Here is an 18463-nt window from a genome sequence, read left to right as displayed (position 1 = left end):
GTTTGACTTAAGCATCTGTGCAGCAGAATGCAGAGTAACTGCAATGGCAGGGCTGTGCAGAAGAAATTGTGGAGCCACTGGAATATTATGCTGAATTATTAAACATGTATGCAGTTCACAGGCCTGAATATCAATTATTTACCATAAAACCTGGGAAGCTGAAGGTGGGAGGGATTGAGGTTGTCTGCCGTATGCTTCTCTATTGCGGGGGAGCAATCCATTTTCAACACAGTCGTTTATTTGAGAAGGTATAGATTGAAATGTTCGATAGTGTCTGTGATGGTGACTACGTCCAAGTTAAATATAGATGTATGAACTCTGTTAATTTCAGATGACATTACTGAGCCACTAATTGTTTAGTATTCTGCTCATCCGTTGCTGTTACTTCAGGGGACAGGCAGCAGGCCTCTGGGAAATGTGTTGTTTTAATGAGCCTTGCATCATGGCATCCCAGTTAAGGCTCATTTATACTCCCTTTACATTCTAGAATAAATGTATCCAATTCAAACAATGTACCATCCCTACCCCCCACACCTCTAATCTGGATAGTTCCTTAAACATATGTGAGTCCATGTGTCCCTATCAGAATATCTATGTGCTCCCAAGTGTTTACGAAGCCCCTACTATCATTTATTTTTGATCTGGTATTGTGGTAACATCCACAGGATTTGGGTAGCAATAAAAAAGGAACATTTTCCTCTCACCCTAATGAGGGGATGTTAATGCATCTCTTAAGTCAACCGTAGGGGGCATCATCCATATATTATGTGGAATCTGGACACATGGCAAATTTATGTGAGGCGTCACACCTCCATGTTAACCATCACATTGCTGTGGATTTTACACAAAACATCCACTAGGGGGCAGCTCAGAGTCAAACATTCCTGACAACAACAAACACAGCAGCAGTGATAGAGATCTTTATCTTCAGCGCGTCGGTGAGGTAACATCGTTTTTTTGAATGTTTTCTCTGTGTTTCATCATGCAACACTGCCCCCTTGACTTCCAGTGGTGCTTCCACTTTGGTCTGTATTCATAAACTTAAAAAAAAGAAGCACAAATATGAAAAAAACAAATGCATATCATATATCGAATCCCCAGCAAATATTGAGTATAAATGAGCCTTTGCAGTTATGTTCACTTACTTTGTGGATTGCAGCTCAAGACCGGAGCACAACTAACTGCTGTTTTCTCTTTGCAGATCGGGTACTGGAACGAGTACACGAGATTTGTAAATATAATGGACCCGCAGGTCACCAACGACTCCTCAGTGGAAAACCGAACCATTGTGGTCACTACTATTATGGTACACTTTCCACGCAGTTTTAAATGTTTCACATATTCTGCCACTCAAGGTCATGGTGTTGATTCCAATGAGTGATACATTCTGTCCTGGGCGGGTAGAACCACATCTTTTTTGTGTTGCTTTCCATCCACTCACTACATGTTGAAACAGTCGAACCAAACCGGGGGGAGTGTTTCAACTGTATCCGTGTGGGTGTCAAAGCATTTTGATTTTCCATACTTCAGTGGCCTGTCGTAGCAGTGACATCACAATAATGGTATAAATGATAATGGTTGACTCCATCAATTACAAAAGCATACAAACGCATACGTAAGTAGACCTGTCTGTCCTCATCAAGTAAATGTTCAATGACACTCGGGATAGACTGGCCGAAGAATGACTAGAGGAGGACACTGCAATGGTTCCTCAAGCTGGGCAAAGCAAAATAATCAGTATTGGAGGAGGGATGAGCAGGTATTTGTCCATGTTCTCGCCCCTCTAATCTATTTTGTATTGCTCCTCCATGTGTTCTGTGTTGAAGTACAACTTCCAGTCAGCACCTGAGGAAGGATTATTTTCCCCAGATCATTTATTTAGGGCCTGAGCCAGAAGGTACTTCTGGCGAAGACCCTATTATGTTTGTTTTATTTACTTTTTGACCGTAGTTTCTCAATTAAAAAGTGTCATATTGGAAATCTCCTCTTGTAAATATATGCACTGTATAATGACTTCATAATTACTTGATGCAGTTCTCAGCAAACAAAATATTCTAAAATGTGAAAAAAAATAAATGTTTGGAAAGTGAGAAGGGGTTTTTAAGCATTTAGATTCCAAGTTAATCAATAGCCAGCAACCCCAGATAGAGCTGAGGAGGTGAAACGTGTTAACTGGAGGGAAACACTCGAAGGATCTAAGGTGGGGGGGGGGGGGGGGTACGTTCAGCACAGAACAAACAAACCGTTGCTCCTCTCCTTGCACTCTAATTGTGTGGCTGTAATGACGCCTTCTGCTCTCCTGAGCAGGCCTATTGTTGGGTAATGATGATGCGCTCAGTAAGAGAAAAGACAAAGCTGCACCAGCATTTTGGAAAAAAAAAAGGGGGACAAATAGCACGCTCCCGCTCTTCTCATGTAATTACTTTATAGATGGGGTATTTTTGTTTTTGCATTTTTCTGAATAGCAGCACCTCAGTTTGTTTTACCTTATGATTTTTTAATTAATGTATTTATTTGTTTTTGTTTTTTTGGAATGAAGCAGCCTTTAACTGCGCATTGGTGCTTGAATATGTTGAGATAATATCGGGCACTCTCTGATCTCGCTCCTGTCACTGGCATTTACTTGTGAAAACCATCCCCATTCCCATCCCCACCCACCACTGAGCTGACCCACACCTCGCCTACCAATGGCTCCCAGCCCTTTTAAAAATCATTACGGCCTTCTGTTCTCTCCTGCAAAAAAAAAAAAGAGAGAAAAACATTGCCCCTCCTCCTCTAACCCTCCTTTTATTATTTCATACAGTTTCACCCTTTGGCTCGCAAATTGGGTTGGGTGCATTGGGCTCGGTGTCTGCTGGCCGCCACAGCTTGATGAAAGCAGTGTGGCCACATGATCACGCTGCTGTTATCAGTGCATATTTGTGCATTCGCGGGGCATCATATGCATGACTGCATGGATGTGGTTACAGCAGCTTACAATGTTTTTAATCTGTGTGTCTGAGGGTGTGTGTCAGTGTTTGTGTGTGTGCATGGGATGAAATGAGTGCATGTGTGCATATTCCTGTATATCTGATGGTGTTCGAGGGCATGGGAGTGAATAAACCAGTGTGTGTTTGAATCAACAGGAAGCTCCTTATGTGATGTACAAGAAAAATTATATGCGTCTGGAGGGGAATGAAAGATATGAAGGCTACTGCGTCGATTTAGCATCTGAGATTGCCAAACATGTTGGAATTAAGTACAAACTGTCTATAGTAATGGATGGGAAGTACGGAGCCCGTGACCCAGAGACCAAGACGTGGAACGGGATGGTGGGTGAACTGGTCTATGGGGTGAGTACTGGGAACCTCGCTGATTACATGACAGTTTGCAAGGAACTTCAACATGAGAGGAGATCTCATTTTTCTTTCTTAAGGTCATCACCAACCCGTTGTGAACTCATCAGCTCTTTCCCAGTTCAAAGTCTGATGCTGTCTCAGGAAGCTCAGCTGTGAGTGAATTTGTCAAATGCAGCCTCAAGCATTGGGGGGAGTTGGTGATCATCTTGAGACGGAGAAAATGAAATCATTTCTCAGTGCTGTTCATTGCAATAATTCCTACTTGCTTAGCCTAGAAATCCCTCTCTTTTACAGGCGAAACAGCGGTAAGTACATGAAAACAATGAGGCCATATGGCAAACACACTGTAATCACTTTGATGAGTGAAAGACTGTTTGCCTTTGAAGTGATTGTGTAATTATGTTCAATGTTTGATGTGTATGATGAATATGCCACATTGTAAATTCACAGCTGAGAAAATCAGCCTCAGAATCAACAGCTAAATGGTGCTTTGCGGTTAGAAACAACAAGCTCCATATGCGTTGCGCTCCATAAAGGTTGAGGCTCTCACATTAGCAAAGGGTCATATCGTGTTTTACATCTGACAGAGCGGCCCGGGCTCTCACAACACCAAAGTGATCCCCCACTGTTCTCCAAGGCCACAACAGTTGAACGGGGGCCAAATACAAAATGCATAAGGGTTAGGCTTCTTCATCTGTTCAATTTTCCAACTATCAGACTCAGAGATTGCCTGGTTTGATGTGCTATTGCCACCAAATTATCTTTCAAATGAGAAAAGTCCACTCCTTGCGGATAGAAAAGAGAGAGAAGTGAGAGGAAAAAAAAGACCAATCACGTCACTGTCAAGTCTTTCCAGGCCAGTAATTTTTACAGCAGGTGGGTCGGGACTAATAGTTCTGTAAGTTTTGACCTTTTGACCAGTAAATTAATTTGATTTTAGCTGTCTTTTAAAGGTTAGGCCTGAGGCTGCTATCGCATTGTTTCTCTAGCCATTGATTGAGTGCTGCTTACACCTGCATGAGGATTAAATGGTTATAGCCCTTCACAGGGTTTGTTGACAGGGTAAAGAAAACACTCGTGTTTATTGGGTCTATTTGTGTTGCTCCTAGATTGACCTTGTAAAAGGAAGAAAAAAAAAAATTCTGCGCATTCTGAGTCAGTCCTGTGGTTTTTGACATAAAAAGACAATACAGCACAATACAAAGATTTGTCCTTCACAGAGCTGCTCCTTTGAAGAGGAGCATTTATTTAATTAGACACACATACACAGACAAACACACACACACACACTTGCTGCAGTAACACTGTCTAATGTGATTAATTATTTCGCTCTGCTTTTACAAAGAAACCCATTGTGATTTGGAAAAAGGCAGCAGCACCTCCATGGATGTGTTTTGATAACATAATGTGATTGAAGCAGCAGAGCAAAGGAGGGAGATGAAGAGAAACAGCTTGGAAAAAAAATAAAGCCAATGCCAGAATAAGCTTTGGGAAAGCCAGCTTACTGAATAGCATGCTTGAATAATAATAAAGTTTATTTGTGTAGCACTTATCAAAAACCTGTGTTCCAAACTACTTTACAGTGAGTGCATAAAATCACGACAATAAAATAGGCGCGGAACATTTAAACACATCAAATTAGTAAAACGGCAGGCGGAAGAAAGAGGGACTAAAACTCATGTACATAGAGACACAGCGCAACAGTTGTACACATCTGCAAAATGTGCCTGTGACATGGACCTTTGGCCACCAAATTCTTTCCATCATCCACTTGTGCCAGTGAGGGATTTAAGTGTTCAAACGATGTTTTAAAATGACCTTAACCTTTGACCCCCAATGTGTGTTTTAGTCATTCTTGAGTCACAGTGGAAATCTGAAGACGTTCCGTCAAAGTGAGCCTGAGATATCTCGTTTTAATATGTCTGGGCTTAAAGAAATCATCTGCGGAAGAAACTAACGTGCGAAAATATTAACTGGGCTTTTGACTTAATAGATAAAACAAAACCAAATTAACCGTAAGATATTATCTACACGTCATGGAGGCACACCATGTATTTCTGCATGATTGTTTGCACCACAGATAAAAGTGCTGACCGCTTTTACATGTAAGGTTAGTCGGCTGTGGACTAACAGCAGGGTAACATGATGTTATACATTTTACATGTGAATTGAATAACGAAACATAGGTAAACATGACTAAATATAGGGTGACTAAAACTTAAACAGGCCCTGATCAACTCATCCCTGAATATCATCAGCTACATCACCAGTCCGAGGGTGATCCCACGCTGCTTCACGACACCATGAAATTACATCTTTGGTTCTTGTTCTGATGTGAAACACCCCACGGTGGCAGAATTGACAAATCCTGCATTACTGAAACAACTACTCTGAAATTGCTTGTTTTATTGGAAAGCTTTTTCCCTCTGCATTTCCTCAGTCTTGATTAGAGAAGCCTTTGGTCAAGCATGACTCAAACACCCATCTGGCCTTGGGGGATTTTTTTTCTTCCAAGCTCTCTCTGCAGTGCCACTCCTCCTTCCCACCTCTCAAACTGGCTGAATTTCAATTCAACATTTGATTATTAGTTACCATCCAGGGACAAAACAAAGTGTAAATGCTGCCCTGCATTCATGCGTGTTTTGCTGCCAGTCTACCGTGTTTCTTTTGATCGTATGTAAAAATGTGTAATAACATATATTATGCTCCCTCTCTCTTCTATGTGCAAGCTATCCATCAGCTCCAGTCATTCACACACATTTAAAGTGACTTGAATTTACATGCAGGTCATAACTAATGCTTGCTGTGCATGTCCCTGTTTCCAGAGAGCAGATATAGCTGTTGCACCTCTCACCATTACTCTGGTTCGAGAGGAGGTGATAGACTTTTCCAAGCCATTTATGAGCTTGGGCATCTCCATTATGATAAAGAAGCCCCAAAAGTCCAAGCCTGGTGTTTTCTCCTTCCTGGACCCGCTGGCCTATGAGATCTGGATGTGTATAGTGTTTGCCTATATTGGGGTGAGCGTGGTTCTGTTCCTGGTCAGTCGGTTCAGTCCTTACGAGTGGAATCTCGAGGACCAGGATGAGACCAAAGACCCTCAAACACCCCCTGATCCTCCCAATGACTTTGGCATCTTCAACTCTCTCTGGTTCTCACTGGGCGCCTTCATGCAGCAGGGATGTGACATCTCTCCCAGGTGGGTCACGGCCATTTGTGGTGCAGCGCCACGGAAACAATGCCAATCAAAATCAATTAGGATTCAGTGTCACTTCAAGGACAAAGGTTACTGTTGCTAAAACAAAAGGAAGTCTGCATTAGTCGGATGGTGGTTGGTACAAACAAATACCAGAATTTGCAGCAAGACATGAGTGCCACAGTCCTGTTTATAGTACCACATTTCCCATTAATCTAAGCAAGTGTTGTGGTTCCTATAGCTAACTTGGCAGCAGGGTACAGGTGTTCAATTCCTCTTCAGGTCCTGCTTACTACGTTTTACAACTTCAAGCAAAATCACATCGACTCTTGTAACCTTAAGTATTTGAGTTGGAACCTTGGCAAACCTTCAAGTGATATTCAACCCTAAAGAGTATAATTTATCTAGCAAGTACTTGATGTTAGATATCTTGAATTCATTAAGATATTTTTTTGCCTCTTGTTACTTCTTGCTGAATCCAGAATTCCAACGCCAGCCACATACTTTTGGGTGAAAGTTACCAAAGATGAATTACACCAAAACTATTTTATGGGTTCTGGCCAAAAAGAGGATTTGTGTTTACACCATAAAAGGATCCTAATTTTATCTTTATCGGCATTGTTTGTGTGGTGTTTGCAGGCATACTTTTAACAGATGTCAGGGTCACTTCTATATATCTCTGTAGGATCAGGTTGATCAGTTTGGAATACATACACAGAATAAAGCCTCTTCCCTCCCCGTTCTTTAGGTGTTCTGTATTTGAATAAAGCTGAAGTCATTTAATATTTATTGCAGTTATTTCACGCACAATTGACCTTTCCTGTTTGTGAGTTGAAATGATTATCGTCAAAATGGTTTCATCAATACTTTCCTTAAGCTGCGAACTGAACTTTGACCCTGGCTGTTTCACAGTCAACGACGATAATAGTTAAGTGTTAGGAATGTGTACTTTTTTAAGCCCTGAAGCAGCAACGCGTTAACAATTTACGTGGAAATTCTGTTGAAGAAAACCAATTGGGTGAAATAAGCACAACTGGTAAATCTTTACAGATGCTAGTCACCACATGTCACTGTGTAATTACACTCTGTGTCACACCCCACCCTCCCTCAGGTCTCTGTCAGGCCGCATCGTCGGTGGTGTGTGGTGGTTCTTCACCCTCATCATCATCTCGTCCTACACAGCCAACCTGGCTGCCTTCTTGACCGTGGAGAGGATGGTCTCTCCCATAGAAAGTGCTGAAGATCTGGCCAAGCAGACAGAGATAGCATATGGCACTCTGGACTCAGGTTCCACCAAGGAGTTTTTTAGGGTGAGTCATGCCAGAAAACTGTTCTGCACACACAGCATGTGATTCAGCAAGTCGCTGCTTTGCTTTCATCTCAAATGGCAAATAAATCAAAGGCCTAAGAGTTTTGCACATCGGGCTTGCTGAAACATAAAAAACACTGAGTAATATCCTTGATAGACCCTTCCTTGCAGCTTTTTCATTTTGTCCCTTTGGTACGGCATTCTTGACCTGCACAAGATTGCTCCAAATGAGGCATGTTGACAGAGAAAAGCAGTTCTTGAACTCTTATGTCATGAATGTGAAATTTATGCAGCAGTACTGCAGTGTGCAACCTTGAGGCATCGGGGCTGTCAGCAGAAAGTGTAATAACAACGTGGAAGACTCGAAGGTGATAAAAACAGGAGGCTAATCAAAGCACCCACATCAGGCTCAAACTCAGAAGGGTCAGCTCATGAAATATAATTAGCTAGCTGGCCATGGCGGGCAAATTGGACCTGATGAAGAAGAGCCCTGCAGGTCAAACAGAGCCGTCTGAAAGACAGTTCAGATGGAATAAGCAATATGTCCGTCGGCATAAGGGACTCGCCTGGCAATTAAGTCATAAATTAACTAAAATCTGAAGCGAAAGTGTATTAGTCTCTGAAATACGACTACATGCTCAGGAGTTTAACAGTGCTAGATACTCAGCGGTGAGATTCATAGCCGTTTTAGGGTTTGCCGCGGCTACATCTGTAGTCCAGTCTTTTGCATTAGCCGAGCATTAATGAAACAGCTCTCTGTGCGGCATTGCTCACAACATCTGCACAGTTTTATATTTGGGAGGCTGTTGTCTTGGATCTGTAAACACTTAAAGGGTGTAGCCTTTACTGTAAAGATTATCCAGGGGAAAATAGCACAAGACACCTCACAAACCCTGTCATGACTTTTCCACTCATTAGAGACGTCGCGCAGGTGCATGTGCAGCACAAGCGTCTGTCATGGAGATGATGGACGCCATTTACAGATTAGGTGTCCAGCCTGACAATGAAGCAGCGGCGGCAGCAGCAGGTCTGCTCACACAACATATGAGAGGTGGCCGGCAAGTTGCAGCTTTTCCTGTATTCTGCATAATGAGTGCCCTAGTTACATCGCCGAGTGTTCAAATAGGAAATGACATGTGTGAACTGCTATTCCAAGGGACTTTTAATTAAAGAGGGCTGACAAGGAGAAAAAACACACTGATTAATAGGAGTTCCAGTTCTATTTCAGATCTGTTTTTCAGGAAATACATTCGGGCTTAATGAGAGCCATACGGCATCAGCCAGATGGAAATTTTTAAACCCAGTCCAAAGTTTCAAACAAGTCATATGTTATCATCCCTGGCTTTAATTTTTGATGATTTCACCTGGGTTATTTTACATAGCAGCCTAACAAGTAGAGCAAACTCTTTAATGCTGTACATTTGTCAGATATATATTTCCATATTCTAAAAATCCCTCTATTACATGTCATCCTACGCTGTGATTTGAGACATTCCTACAACTGTTAAGCTCATTAAAACCGCAGAGCTGCTTTTGAGCTACTAAATAATTGAGAGTTTGGGCGGCTTACTACCTGACAGTACTCACATCTGTGTGTCTTCATTTGGGGAGACGCAGTGCGAGAATTCTCAGGAAGACGAGTGTTAGAGTAGATCTCCGAGATTCTGCTGCTCACAACCAACAAGGACAGCTGGCCTGGGAGCCTGTTTGAAGCGCCCAGCGGAAGGCTGAATGGCTTTAGGCATCTCCCCGCTGTTGGCTCCCCTTCCCAGACTATCCAGCATTTTTGGGCACCCTCACTCCTCTTGTTTCCATCCTGTCTGTTGCTGTTGTTCCTTGAGACAATGCGAGGATAGCTCTGAGCTTTGTGTCGCTCTTCCTCACCGTAGCAGCTGTCATGCGTCGTTGAACCGCCGCAGTTTCTGTCATCGCTTTAATTCCTGTCATGAATCTTTTCACACAGTCACTTCAATATTTGTGTTTTGGACGATTTAAAAAAATGAGTTGAGGCCATGTTTATCCTCTTGATGAGCTATTATTCCATCAAAAGGCTCAGTTACATTCTGAAGCGCGCACTGAAGGAGAATCTGGGTCGTAATAATGGCTGCGATGATAAAATGGCTTGATGTGGCTGTTTAATTATGTGTAAAGACCGGGTTGAGACCATCAAAGACAACCGCACTGCTGTCCCTTCGTGCACCTCATTTAACAGCTTAACAATGAAAGAATGATAATGGCGCAGAGAAATGAGATCGCCACATTAATGCTTTCAATTCCCCTACAAATTTTTTTTTTTTTAATTCCAAAGTCTCAACAGCAAACATCATGCGCAGTACTGATCTGCAGGTGAGGTGAAGGTAGGAGCGGTAGATTTTTACAAAGCATGAAAATCAATTTCACGTCTCAGCTATTGTGGCGCACACATTAAAGCCTCCGCACGGTCCAACACAATGTTTAATGAGGAGGGGTTTTTTTTTTAATACTGTCGAGGCAGGAGAGGAAGCACATACAAGGAATCATGAGGCTGCCCTACAATCATATTAGCACACTGAAGCGCAACTCCCCGAGCTCTTGTCACTTTGTGTTTCAGTACAGTATTGAGTGAAGGGGAGGCTCCTGTAAAGATTACAGCTTGTTTGCATATAAGAGAACGCTGACACAAGCGATGATAGACAAGTGTGAGAAAGGCATAACCTCTGAGGGGAAGCTTTGTCCTCAGAGAGCCTCGCTACTGGAGTTCAACAACAAGCTTCAAAGACGTGTCAGTTGGGATTCAGGACATAACATGCGTGCGGCACTTCAGTGACAAAGTACAACCCCAGAGCTTCAACTTTCATTTCTTAAGATACAGGTAGTCCTGGCGCACAGGATATTGAGGGGAAAATGGTGTCCGCAAGGAAAATGGAAGAGAAGGAAAGTAGAAGGAAATGCACTGGTGGGTGTTTGCAGATGGCATTTAGATATACAAGCAGCGTGAGGGACAGGCTGCAATGAAAGTAGACTTCCATGCCAAGAAAAGAACTAAAAAAAACAAAAAAACCAGGCCACAATTTGTAGGGCGGTGGAGAGAAGTTGACTGAAAACTTAGGAGTCAGTAGAGATGGAGAGGTTATTTAGACTGGACAGGGCAATTACTTTGACTTTGCACTTTAATCACATGTCCATTCTTGGATCTTTGAATGATACTAGAGAGAAAAAAGAAAAAACATCAAGGCCAAAGTGAGCAATGACCTTAAAGTACATGGCAGCGTCATATACACAATGCCTGCAAATGTCAATGTTTTCCTAACAAGAGGTTTTTGAGACTAAACCTTAATGTAATTCTTAAAATGATCACTTCTTAATCAATTTCTCACCATTGGGTTACTTGCATTGATTACGTTTTTGTTTTTTGTTTTTTTGAATGCTCTGCATGACTTCTTGGTGAATCTGGAATTCAGAAAACAAAAAAAAAGCATACTAGATTTAAGGAAGACTTATCATCAAAAACTACATCAAAACTAAGCATCAAAACTACTTAAAACATCCATTCACAAACTCTCAGACGCATCCCCATGCATGATCCAATGCTCTTTATTCAGCTGGATGCTCTTTCATTCACTTGGGTTTGAGCTAAAAACTATTTAACTAAAACAGTTACTACACATTGTGACCATTTCAATTCAGCCTGTGTTTTCCAGGTCATTCACTGGCCAGAATTCAGCTGCATGATATTAACATGGTGTGCAGAGTAACACTGCACAGCCTAGGTCAGGCTCGATCCCCCTCGCGTTGTAGGACCTGTATTGTTTTCAGCTAGCATTTAACGGGGTAACGAAGACTAAAAAAAGACTGAGAGTTTCTAAACAGAAGTTTTGAAAAGTTTTTTATGTTGCTTGAGTTTTGTAAAATCTGAATTCACCAAAAAGTCATGCAAGGGGAAAAAAAGTCTTAATGATTTGAGGGTATCCAACAGGGAGTAAATCAAGTGCACTGTCATTTTGAAACGTTCTAAAGAACAATTTTCCACCTGTGATTAGAATGTCACATAACTGTTGTCACAGTGATTAGCAATGAAATAAAGGTGTCTCGACTCCCCCCCCCCCCCCCCCCCCCCCCAAAAAAAAAAAGACCAGTGGGTCCAACAAAGAATCCCAATTGACTTCTCATGGCGCCAGCAGTTTGGACGTTAATGTAATTCCACCGCTGGGTAATACAGCATTAAGAGATTGTGGTCATTTCATGCATTTCTCTGGGGTTGAGTTGCAACAACAGCGCATTTAATCAGCCGTACATGATTGCATGTCAGTAACCTCTCAATTATATTTCTTCTCTTGTGCTGTAACATACATGTTCAAGAATATCAAATGAGTCATTGCGCTCTAGAGAAATGACCTTCAGACATGGCAACTAAAACATTTCATAAATGATGTAAATTATAAAAGGCTCTTGCTGCTTGAGTTTGTCATTTGTGGCAGTAACAAGTTACTAATACCATGACTTTATTCTGCGATTCCCAAGCTGACAGAAATGATAAACAAAAATGGTGTGGACATGTTCGTCCTATTTGCCAGCCGATGCTCCAAGGGAATCTTCATCTGCATCTATATGCATTGCCTGATGTGAGTTTTATGCTCATATCTGCACGAGTGTATTTCCAAGTTCCCCTACCACCACCAAAAAGAATAATAAACACCCACTAGTTTTCCTTTGACTTCCTTCTTTCCCTGTCTAGCTGAAGACAACTTCTGTGCTCCTCAGGTCATTTGGCAAGAAAAAAGAGAGACCTGCATTTGTCCTCTGGCTGTTACAAAACAGCAGGAAGCTTTGCTGCCTCACTCCGACTTGCAGGAGAAACACCTACACAGATTATCTAACTGTGTCGCTCAGGAAGGAGGGCGACTGTTTAGGTGCTTCCGTTGGAATACATCAACATTATGAGTGCTTTAGTATCAGTTAGAAAGACATTTCAACAAGGAGGGCGATACCGTTTGCAAGTTACCCAACATAAGACTTATGCTTCTTTGTAGCACGATACAATTGTCATAAAATGGAGCCACTCCCTGTTAATTGGCTGGAAGCTCATGTTGAATACAGCAGGATGTTCTAACAGGGCCATTATATGGTGTGCGATAGAGCCACACGTTTAAAGCTGTATTTATGGCTGTATATAATTGCTGGACAGATTGTCTATTCAGTGATATGCAGTCATTATTCTTTAATTGAATTTGAACCAGCGCTCTAGACAGGATATGAATGAATGATTATGTTTTAAAGGGGATGAGAGTAGATATTCAATGCCTGCGTGTTCATGTATGGCGACTATAGGTGCCCTCTCAGTCAATAATCAAATCTCTGTGGGATTTCTCACTCTATCTTGTTTTTGTCTCTCTCTATTAGAATTCCCTTAAAGCGTCTGTGTTGTGACTTTAGTTGCAGTGGAATCAGCCTATTTAGGCTTTGGTTGTACTTCTTTCCTCCTCTGATATTGATGAATTGACTTCATAAAGCACTGAGACAGCACACTCTGTCGTCGGTAATCAATGCCCAGATCCATTCTTTTCTCTTCATTTGAGGAGGCGTTCAGAGTTTTAGCCCCTGGGTCTTTGGGGAGATTGTCCTTCAAACTAGTGTCCTTCCTGTAATGTCTGACACATGCAAATTGCACACATTTAACAAGACTGTCAGCAACAAAAAAACATCATTTCTGGCGCTGATTGTCTTCCTCCCATCTGTATTAAAACACAGCAGCCCATGACCTAACTTCAAGCCTTCTTTATTTTTTTATTCATCCAAGCAGGGTAACATTCATCATGCAGACTTTTTAATTTGTGTTATGTTGCTGTCTCATCTCATCCTCACCCTTGGCTTGATGATGCGCCATGACAGATGCCTACAAACAAATTGTATACGATTACATAAAGCCAGTAAAGCACTTTCCTTAGGCCAAGGTTAATGCATTTGTGTATTAATACAGATGCATTAGAGATGGATATGCTCTTGTTAAGGGGGCTTTTAACAATTTAGGACACCGATGCGTCCGTACTGATCAGTATGTTTGGATACATAGTCCCAGAACTCAGGATGCAAGGTCAATTATTCAAATAGACTTCATTTTCAACTGCAGTAACGGAGCTTTAAAGAGTATTTTTTATTATTATTATTATTATTATTATTATTATTATTATTATTATTATTATTATTATTTTGTTAACTAGGGTGCGGCGAAGCAGTTATTATCATTGTTGGTTACTCTGAGATTAGTCAGGTTTGTTTAGTTTGTAATGGTGGACTGTAGATAACTCATTTGTATGTTCGGCACATATTTTGTCCAAATCAAACAGGTGTTTGTGCATCAATGACCTTTGGCTTTGGGGGATTTTGGAGCAGTATATCGGTCTGTTGCTGACAAACGACATGTTATGTCACTTTTTGATCACGTGACCCCCATGGCCACGCCCCTCAAACAATATGCACTGCACTGTCATTATAAAAGCAAGAAAAGCAGCAGCTTTACTGAGGTAGCAAAGCTAAGATGTTGCAGCCATGTTTGCGCTTCAAGGTGAAGATGGCGTCCTCTGATTATCAGTCCGTCTACAGCTGTAGCCTCGATCAAACTATCCTGATGACATGTAACTATACACATTGTCGTTTATGGCCCTCAAATAATTGCCTTGGTTATGACTTTTCCTCTCGTACCATGTGCAGATTACTCTCAGGAATGACACTTTTTGATAGTGAAGTTCCTGAATGAGGACTTGAATTACCTCAACAATTGATTTGATGGATTGGCACAGGTTTCTGCACAGACATTCATGGTTCCCAGATCTGGAATCAAAATACCTCAGTGTTTACAGGCTGATTGGCAGGTTTCGGTGTAGACATTCATAGTTCCCAGATGGGGAATCGAAATACCTTAGAATTTACTGGATGGATTGGCACATTTGGTTGAGACATTCATGGTTCCCAATTGAGGAATGGAAATACCTCTGCATTAACTGAATGGATTGGCACGGATTTCTGCACAGACATTCATGGTTCCCAGATGAGGAATCCTGCTACATTAGCATTAAGCTCAAAGCACCGCTGTGCCTCTCCTAGCTCATAGCATGACTGTGTTGTTTGATAAATCATTTAAATGATAATTTGAATATCAGAGTTGTTTGTGATTATTTTTCTGTCAATGTGCTAATCATTTTATGTACTATTGTTACAGCCACAGGGAAGTATCTCTGACAGATGTTCCTATATCAACAGCTTGTCCATAATCCCCCCTCAAACCCTTTGGTAAACAGTAGATGTTTTGATCCTGCTAGCTCTTGTGAATCATCCAATCCCATCGGTTGCTTTCTGGCCTTTGCTAAAAGAAAGAATATTTTCATGTGGGATCAAGTCTACAGTACGCACAGTGCCACTCGAGAAGTGGCTCTGGCACCGCTTGGACCAGATCTGCTCAAAGTGTGAAATGCCTATGCCAAAATAAATCCAGCGGCATTGAATAATTTAATTGATGCTTATTATAGATAGCGCTCAATTCCCCCAGATTTTACAGGCTCGCTAAGCCTGACCCCAGGCGCTGGGAAAATGCTCATCTATGTTACTTTGTGATGGATAGCCGTGTGTGTGTGTGTGTGTGTGTGTGTGTGTGTGTGTGTGTGTGTGTGTGTGTGTGTGTGTGTGTGTGTGTGTGTGCGTACACGTGCGTGTGCGCACGCGTCCGCATGCTGCTTTCTTGTTCACTCCTCTGCACATTGCCTCTGAGTCACAGTTAGGATGTTGCATCAGGGGCAGAATGTGAAATCAGTCAAATTAAGACCGTAAACCAAGGCTCAAATTCACTTAACTGAAATTGATACAAACTTTTGCACGTCAAGTTTTCATATAAACCATCGCTGCACACAATTCACCGTCAAAAAAAAAAAAAATTTAACATACAGTCCTTAAGCATGATCAAGTCCTGCCCTGTACCCATTTTCATGATGGTGATGTGTGATGCTCATTCACACTTAGTGACTCTGAGCCTCAAGCACCAACATGATGTTTAAAGAGAATATTTATAATGAAGAAGAGGAATGGATTTTGTACGATTTTGTACTTCATGATCTTGTTAAAGTCTGCCAGCTGTATTTTTTTGGAAGTATTTGAAGATATCACAGCCATATTGAAGGATGTCTATAAATACTTCATAATGCCATTTTCAATCAAGTGATCATTAAGCTCAAAAACACTGCAAAATCCATAAAATATATAGAATTTTGAGATTTCTAAACTACTTCTCCTCTCCTTTTCCTTCCTGCACAGCGATCCAAAATAGCAGTGTACGAGAAGATGTGGTCATACATGAAATCCGCGGAACCCTCAGTGTTTGTTAAGACCACGCCCGATGGCGTAGCCCGGGTACGAAAGTCAAAGGGCAAGTTCGCCTTTCTCCTTGAGTCCACCATGAACGAGTACATCGAGCAGCGGAAGCCGTGTGACACCATGAAAGTGGGTGGGAACCTCGACTCAAAAGGCTACGGCGTGGCGACGCCCAAAGGCTCAGCATTAAGGTGGGTGGAATAATATAACAATATCCTCCATGTTGTTATAGTATTCCACCTACCCTGATGTCCCCTGTTGTCATTCTCTCCTCCTCTTCTTGTTTTTTTGTGGACACAGAGGTAACGGTAGTATGCCTTTTAATGCACTTGGATTCAAAGGTTATTTAATGATAAAAATGTCTTTTGAAAGATGTTTATATGTGTTTTACTCTATAGTAGAGGAGTCAAATCCTTATAATAAGGCTAAAGCTAAGAGTCATTTCATATTTATGTCTCTCTTACTGTTGCTTTTCTCTCCTTCGATCTCTCCTTCTGTCCCGTGTGCTGTCCTACCTGACTGTTGTGTTGTCACTTTTAATTTAACAGTTCAATGGTTTTTCAATTTAGCCTTTAAAAGCTGCGCTGTCACTTGTGACGAATGTTAATTGCATGTTTGTTGTTGTTACTTTTCTTCTCAATGACAAGTGTCCCCATCCCGCACACTTCAGTTCTAAACTACGTAACCCTTCATGCCACCTTTTCCAAGATTTAACTCTGTCTTTACCTGAAATGAGCCTTTCTTATCTCTCCATATTCCTGAAATTCTTAAACAATTTGTCCTTTCCTAGACCATTCTGATTAACAGATTCTGTCCCTGCACTGACAGTGGTAGTCTCTCTACCATTACCTACCTCTATGATGCTTAGTACAATAACTACTTTGCATTAGATTTCTCACGGACCTGTGCATTTTCTTACAAGTTATGTTTTATCGTTTCAAGAAATGCTGTTAACCTGGCAGTTTTAAAACTGAATGAGCAAGGCCTCTTGGACAAATTGAAAAACAAATGGTGGTACGACAAGGGAGAGTGCGGCAGCGGGGGAGGTGACTCCAAGGTCAGCCTCGATGTCACCACAATCGGGTACCATAGTGCAGAGTAATCGGCAAGGCTGTTACAACAACCCAACCATAACCAAACCAACTGTCCACCCCAACCAGACCGCGCTGCCGCCCGATGGCAGATAACCACATTAACTGATTGTCTGATCAGTCGATTTAACACTTCAGTTCAAACAAAGGAGCCCTCGCTTGGCAAGCAGAAGAATAGTACTGGTGCTTATCAAGATGGAGAGCACGTAGTCATAAATACAGATTTCGATTTTTATTCAATGCCAAACTTTGTTACCGCATGGCGAAGGTGCTGCCCTGCACTTGTGAAAGGTTGAGCTTTGTTTATTCATGCCTGCACATCTGAAGGGCACCAAGTCTCAGATGTTAATACTTTGACGGCGTGTTTTGTTTTGTTTTTTTTAACAAAAATTTAGTTAATGCCGAACTCTTCAGCCTCCCCCTAATAATAAAGCTGAAGTTTTCTAATCCGCCAAAAAATGGCTTTGCATTAATTGATCCAGCAGGTGCTTCACATCCGTGTCACTGGCCCAGAACCCATGAGCTCTAAAGCCAACATGATAATTCCTTCTTAATGGTAAAAAAGAAAAAAAAAAACGGCTGCTCAATCAAGGCCAAGGGGAAGGCAAGGGGAACAGCGGCGTCTTGAGGGGACTAAGCATGGCAGGCAAACGTGAGAATTCTAATTGAACAAAAGACTTGTGATTTCCTGCTTTAAGAGGTCATCTGATAAACCACCTGTGGTCTGATTCCTTGACACGCAGCTCATTAATAACCTGGCTGTGACCCCTGTGACTATCAGATCTCTCTCCCTCCTCTTCTGTGGTTAAATGATGAATGATTTTCCATTATAGGAGCTAATGGTGCAAAATGTTAAACCCTCTCAGCCATGACAACTAAGTATAACATTACTTACATCATTGCCACATGGAGCATTGTGCTATTTTCACCTGAATTATACACAAGGCAGCAGCATTATATTCTGTACATTCCAGGTCAGTGTAAAGACAGATTATGCTGTCATCTCAGATGTGATGATGTAGGTCAGGTAATCGGCTCGATTACAGGCAACCTGCAAGGTCTAATGGACTTCCTCGGTGTCATTACACCCTTAATGCCATTTGTCAGGGACTGACCTTGAGCTCAGCAAATCATCTTTAAAGGGAACCTATAATGCTTTGGCTTAGTCGGGTCATATTTGGTATAGACGGTC

At 41.7% G+C, this 18463-nt stretch overlaps 1 protein-coding gene across 4 annotated transcripts in view; it reads left to right on the top strand.

Annotated features, from left to right (window-relative positions):
- Nucleotides 1-18463, top strand: part of LOC147250894 (glutamate receptor 3) — a 92427-nt gene that overhangs the window by 64768 nt on the left and 9196 nt on the right. For 2 of the 4 annotated variants that reach the window (XR_015118855.1, XM_086221358.1), the window contains exons 9-14: nt 1202-1306; nt 3126-3332; nt 6164-6537; nt 7646-7844; nt 16124-16371; nt 17123-18463. The exon at nt 17123-18463 is cut by the window's right edge. Coding sequence is in view for 3 of the 4 variants with exons in the window: in XM_086221358.1 (XP_086077484.1) it covers nt 1202-1306; nt 3126-3332; nt 6164-6537; nt 7646-7844; nt 16124-16371; nt 17123-17282 (1293 nt within the window). In the remaining variant the exon portion in view is untranslated. The remainder of the gene's footprint in view (nt 1-1201; nt 1307-3125; nt 3333-6163; nt 6538-7645; nt 7845-16123; nt 16372-17122) is intronic. The other 2 variants (XM_086221356.1, XM_086221357.1) reach the window with 2 other exon arrangements.

Source organism: Aulostomus chinensis, chromosome 13 (assembly GCF_037954235.1).
Source record: "Aulostomus chinensis isolate RoL2024-O1b breed Wild chromosome 13, RoL_Achi_v1.0, whole genome shotgun sequence".
Lineage (NCBI taxonomy): Eukaryota > Metazoa > Chordata > Actinopteri > Syngnathiformes > Aulostomidae > Aulostomus > Aulostomus chinensis.
Note: the sequence above shows the minus strand (reverse complement) of the source record. Positions and strands in the feature narration are given on the sequence as shown.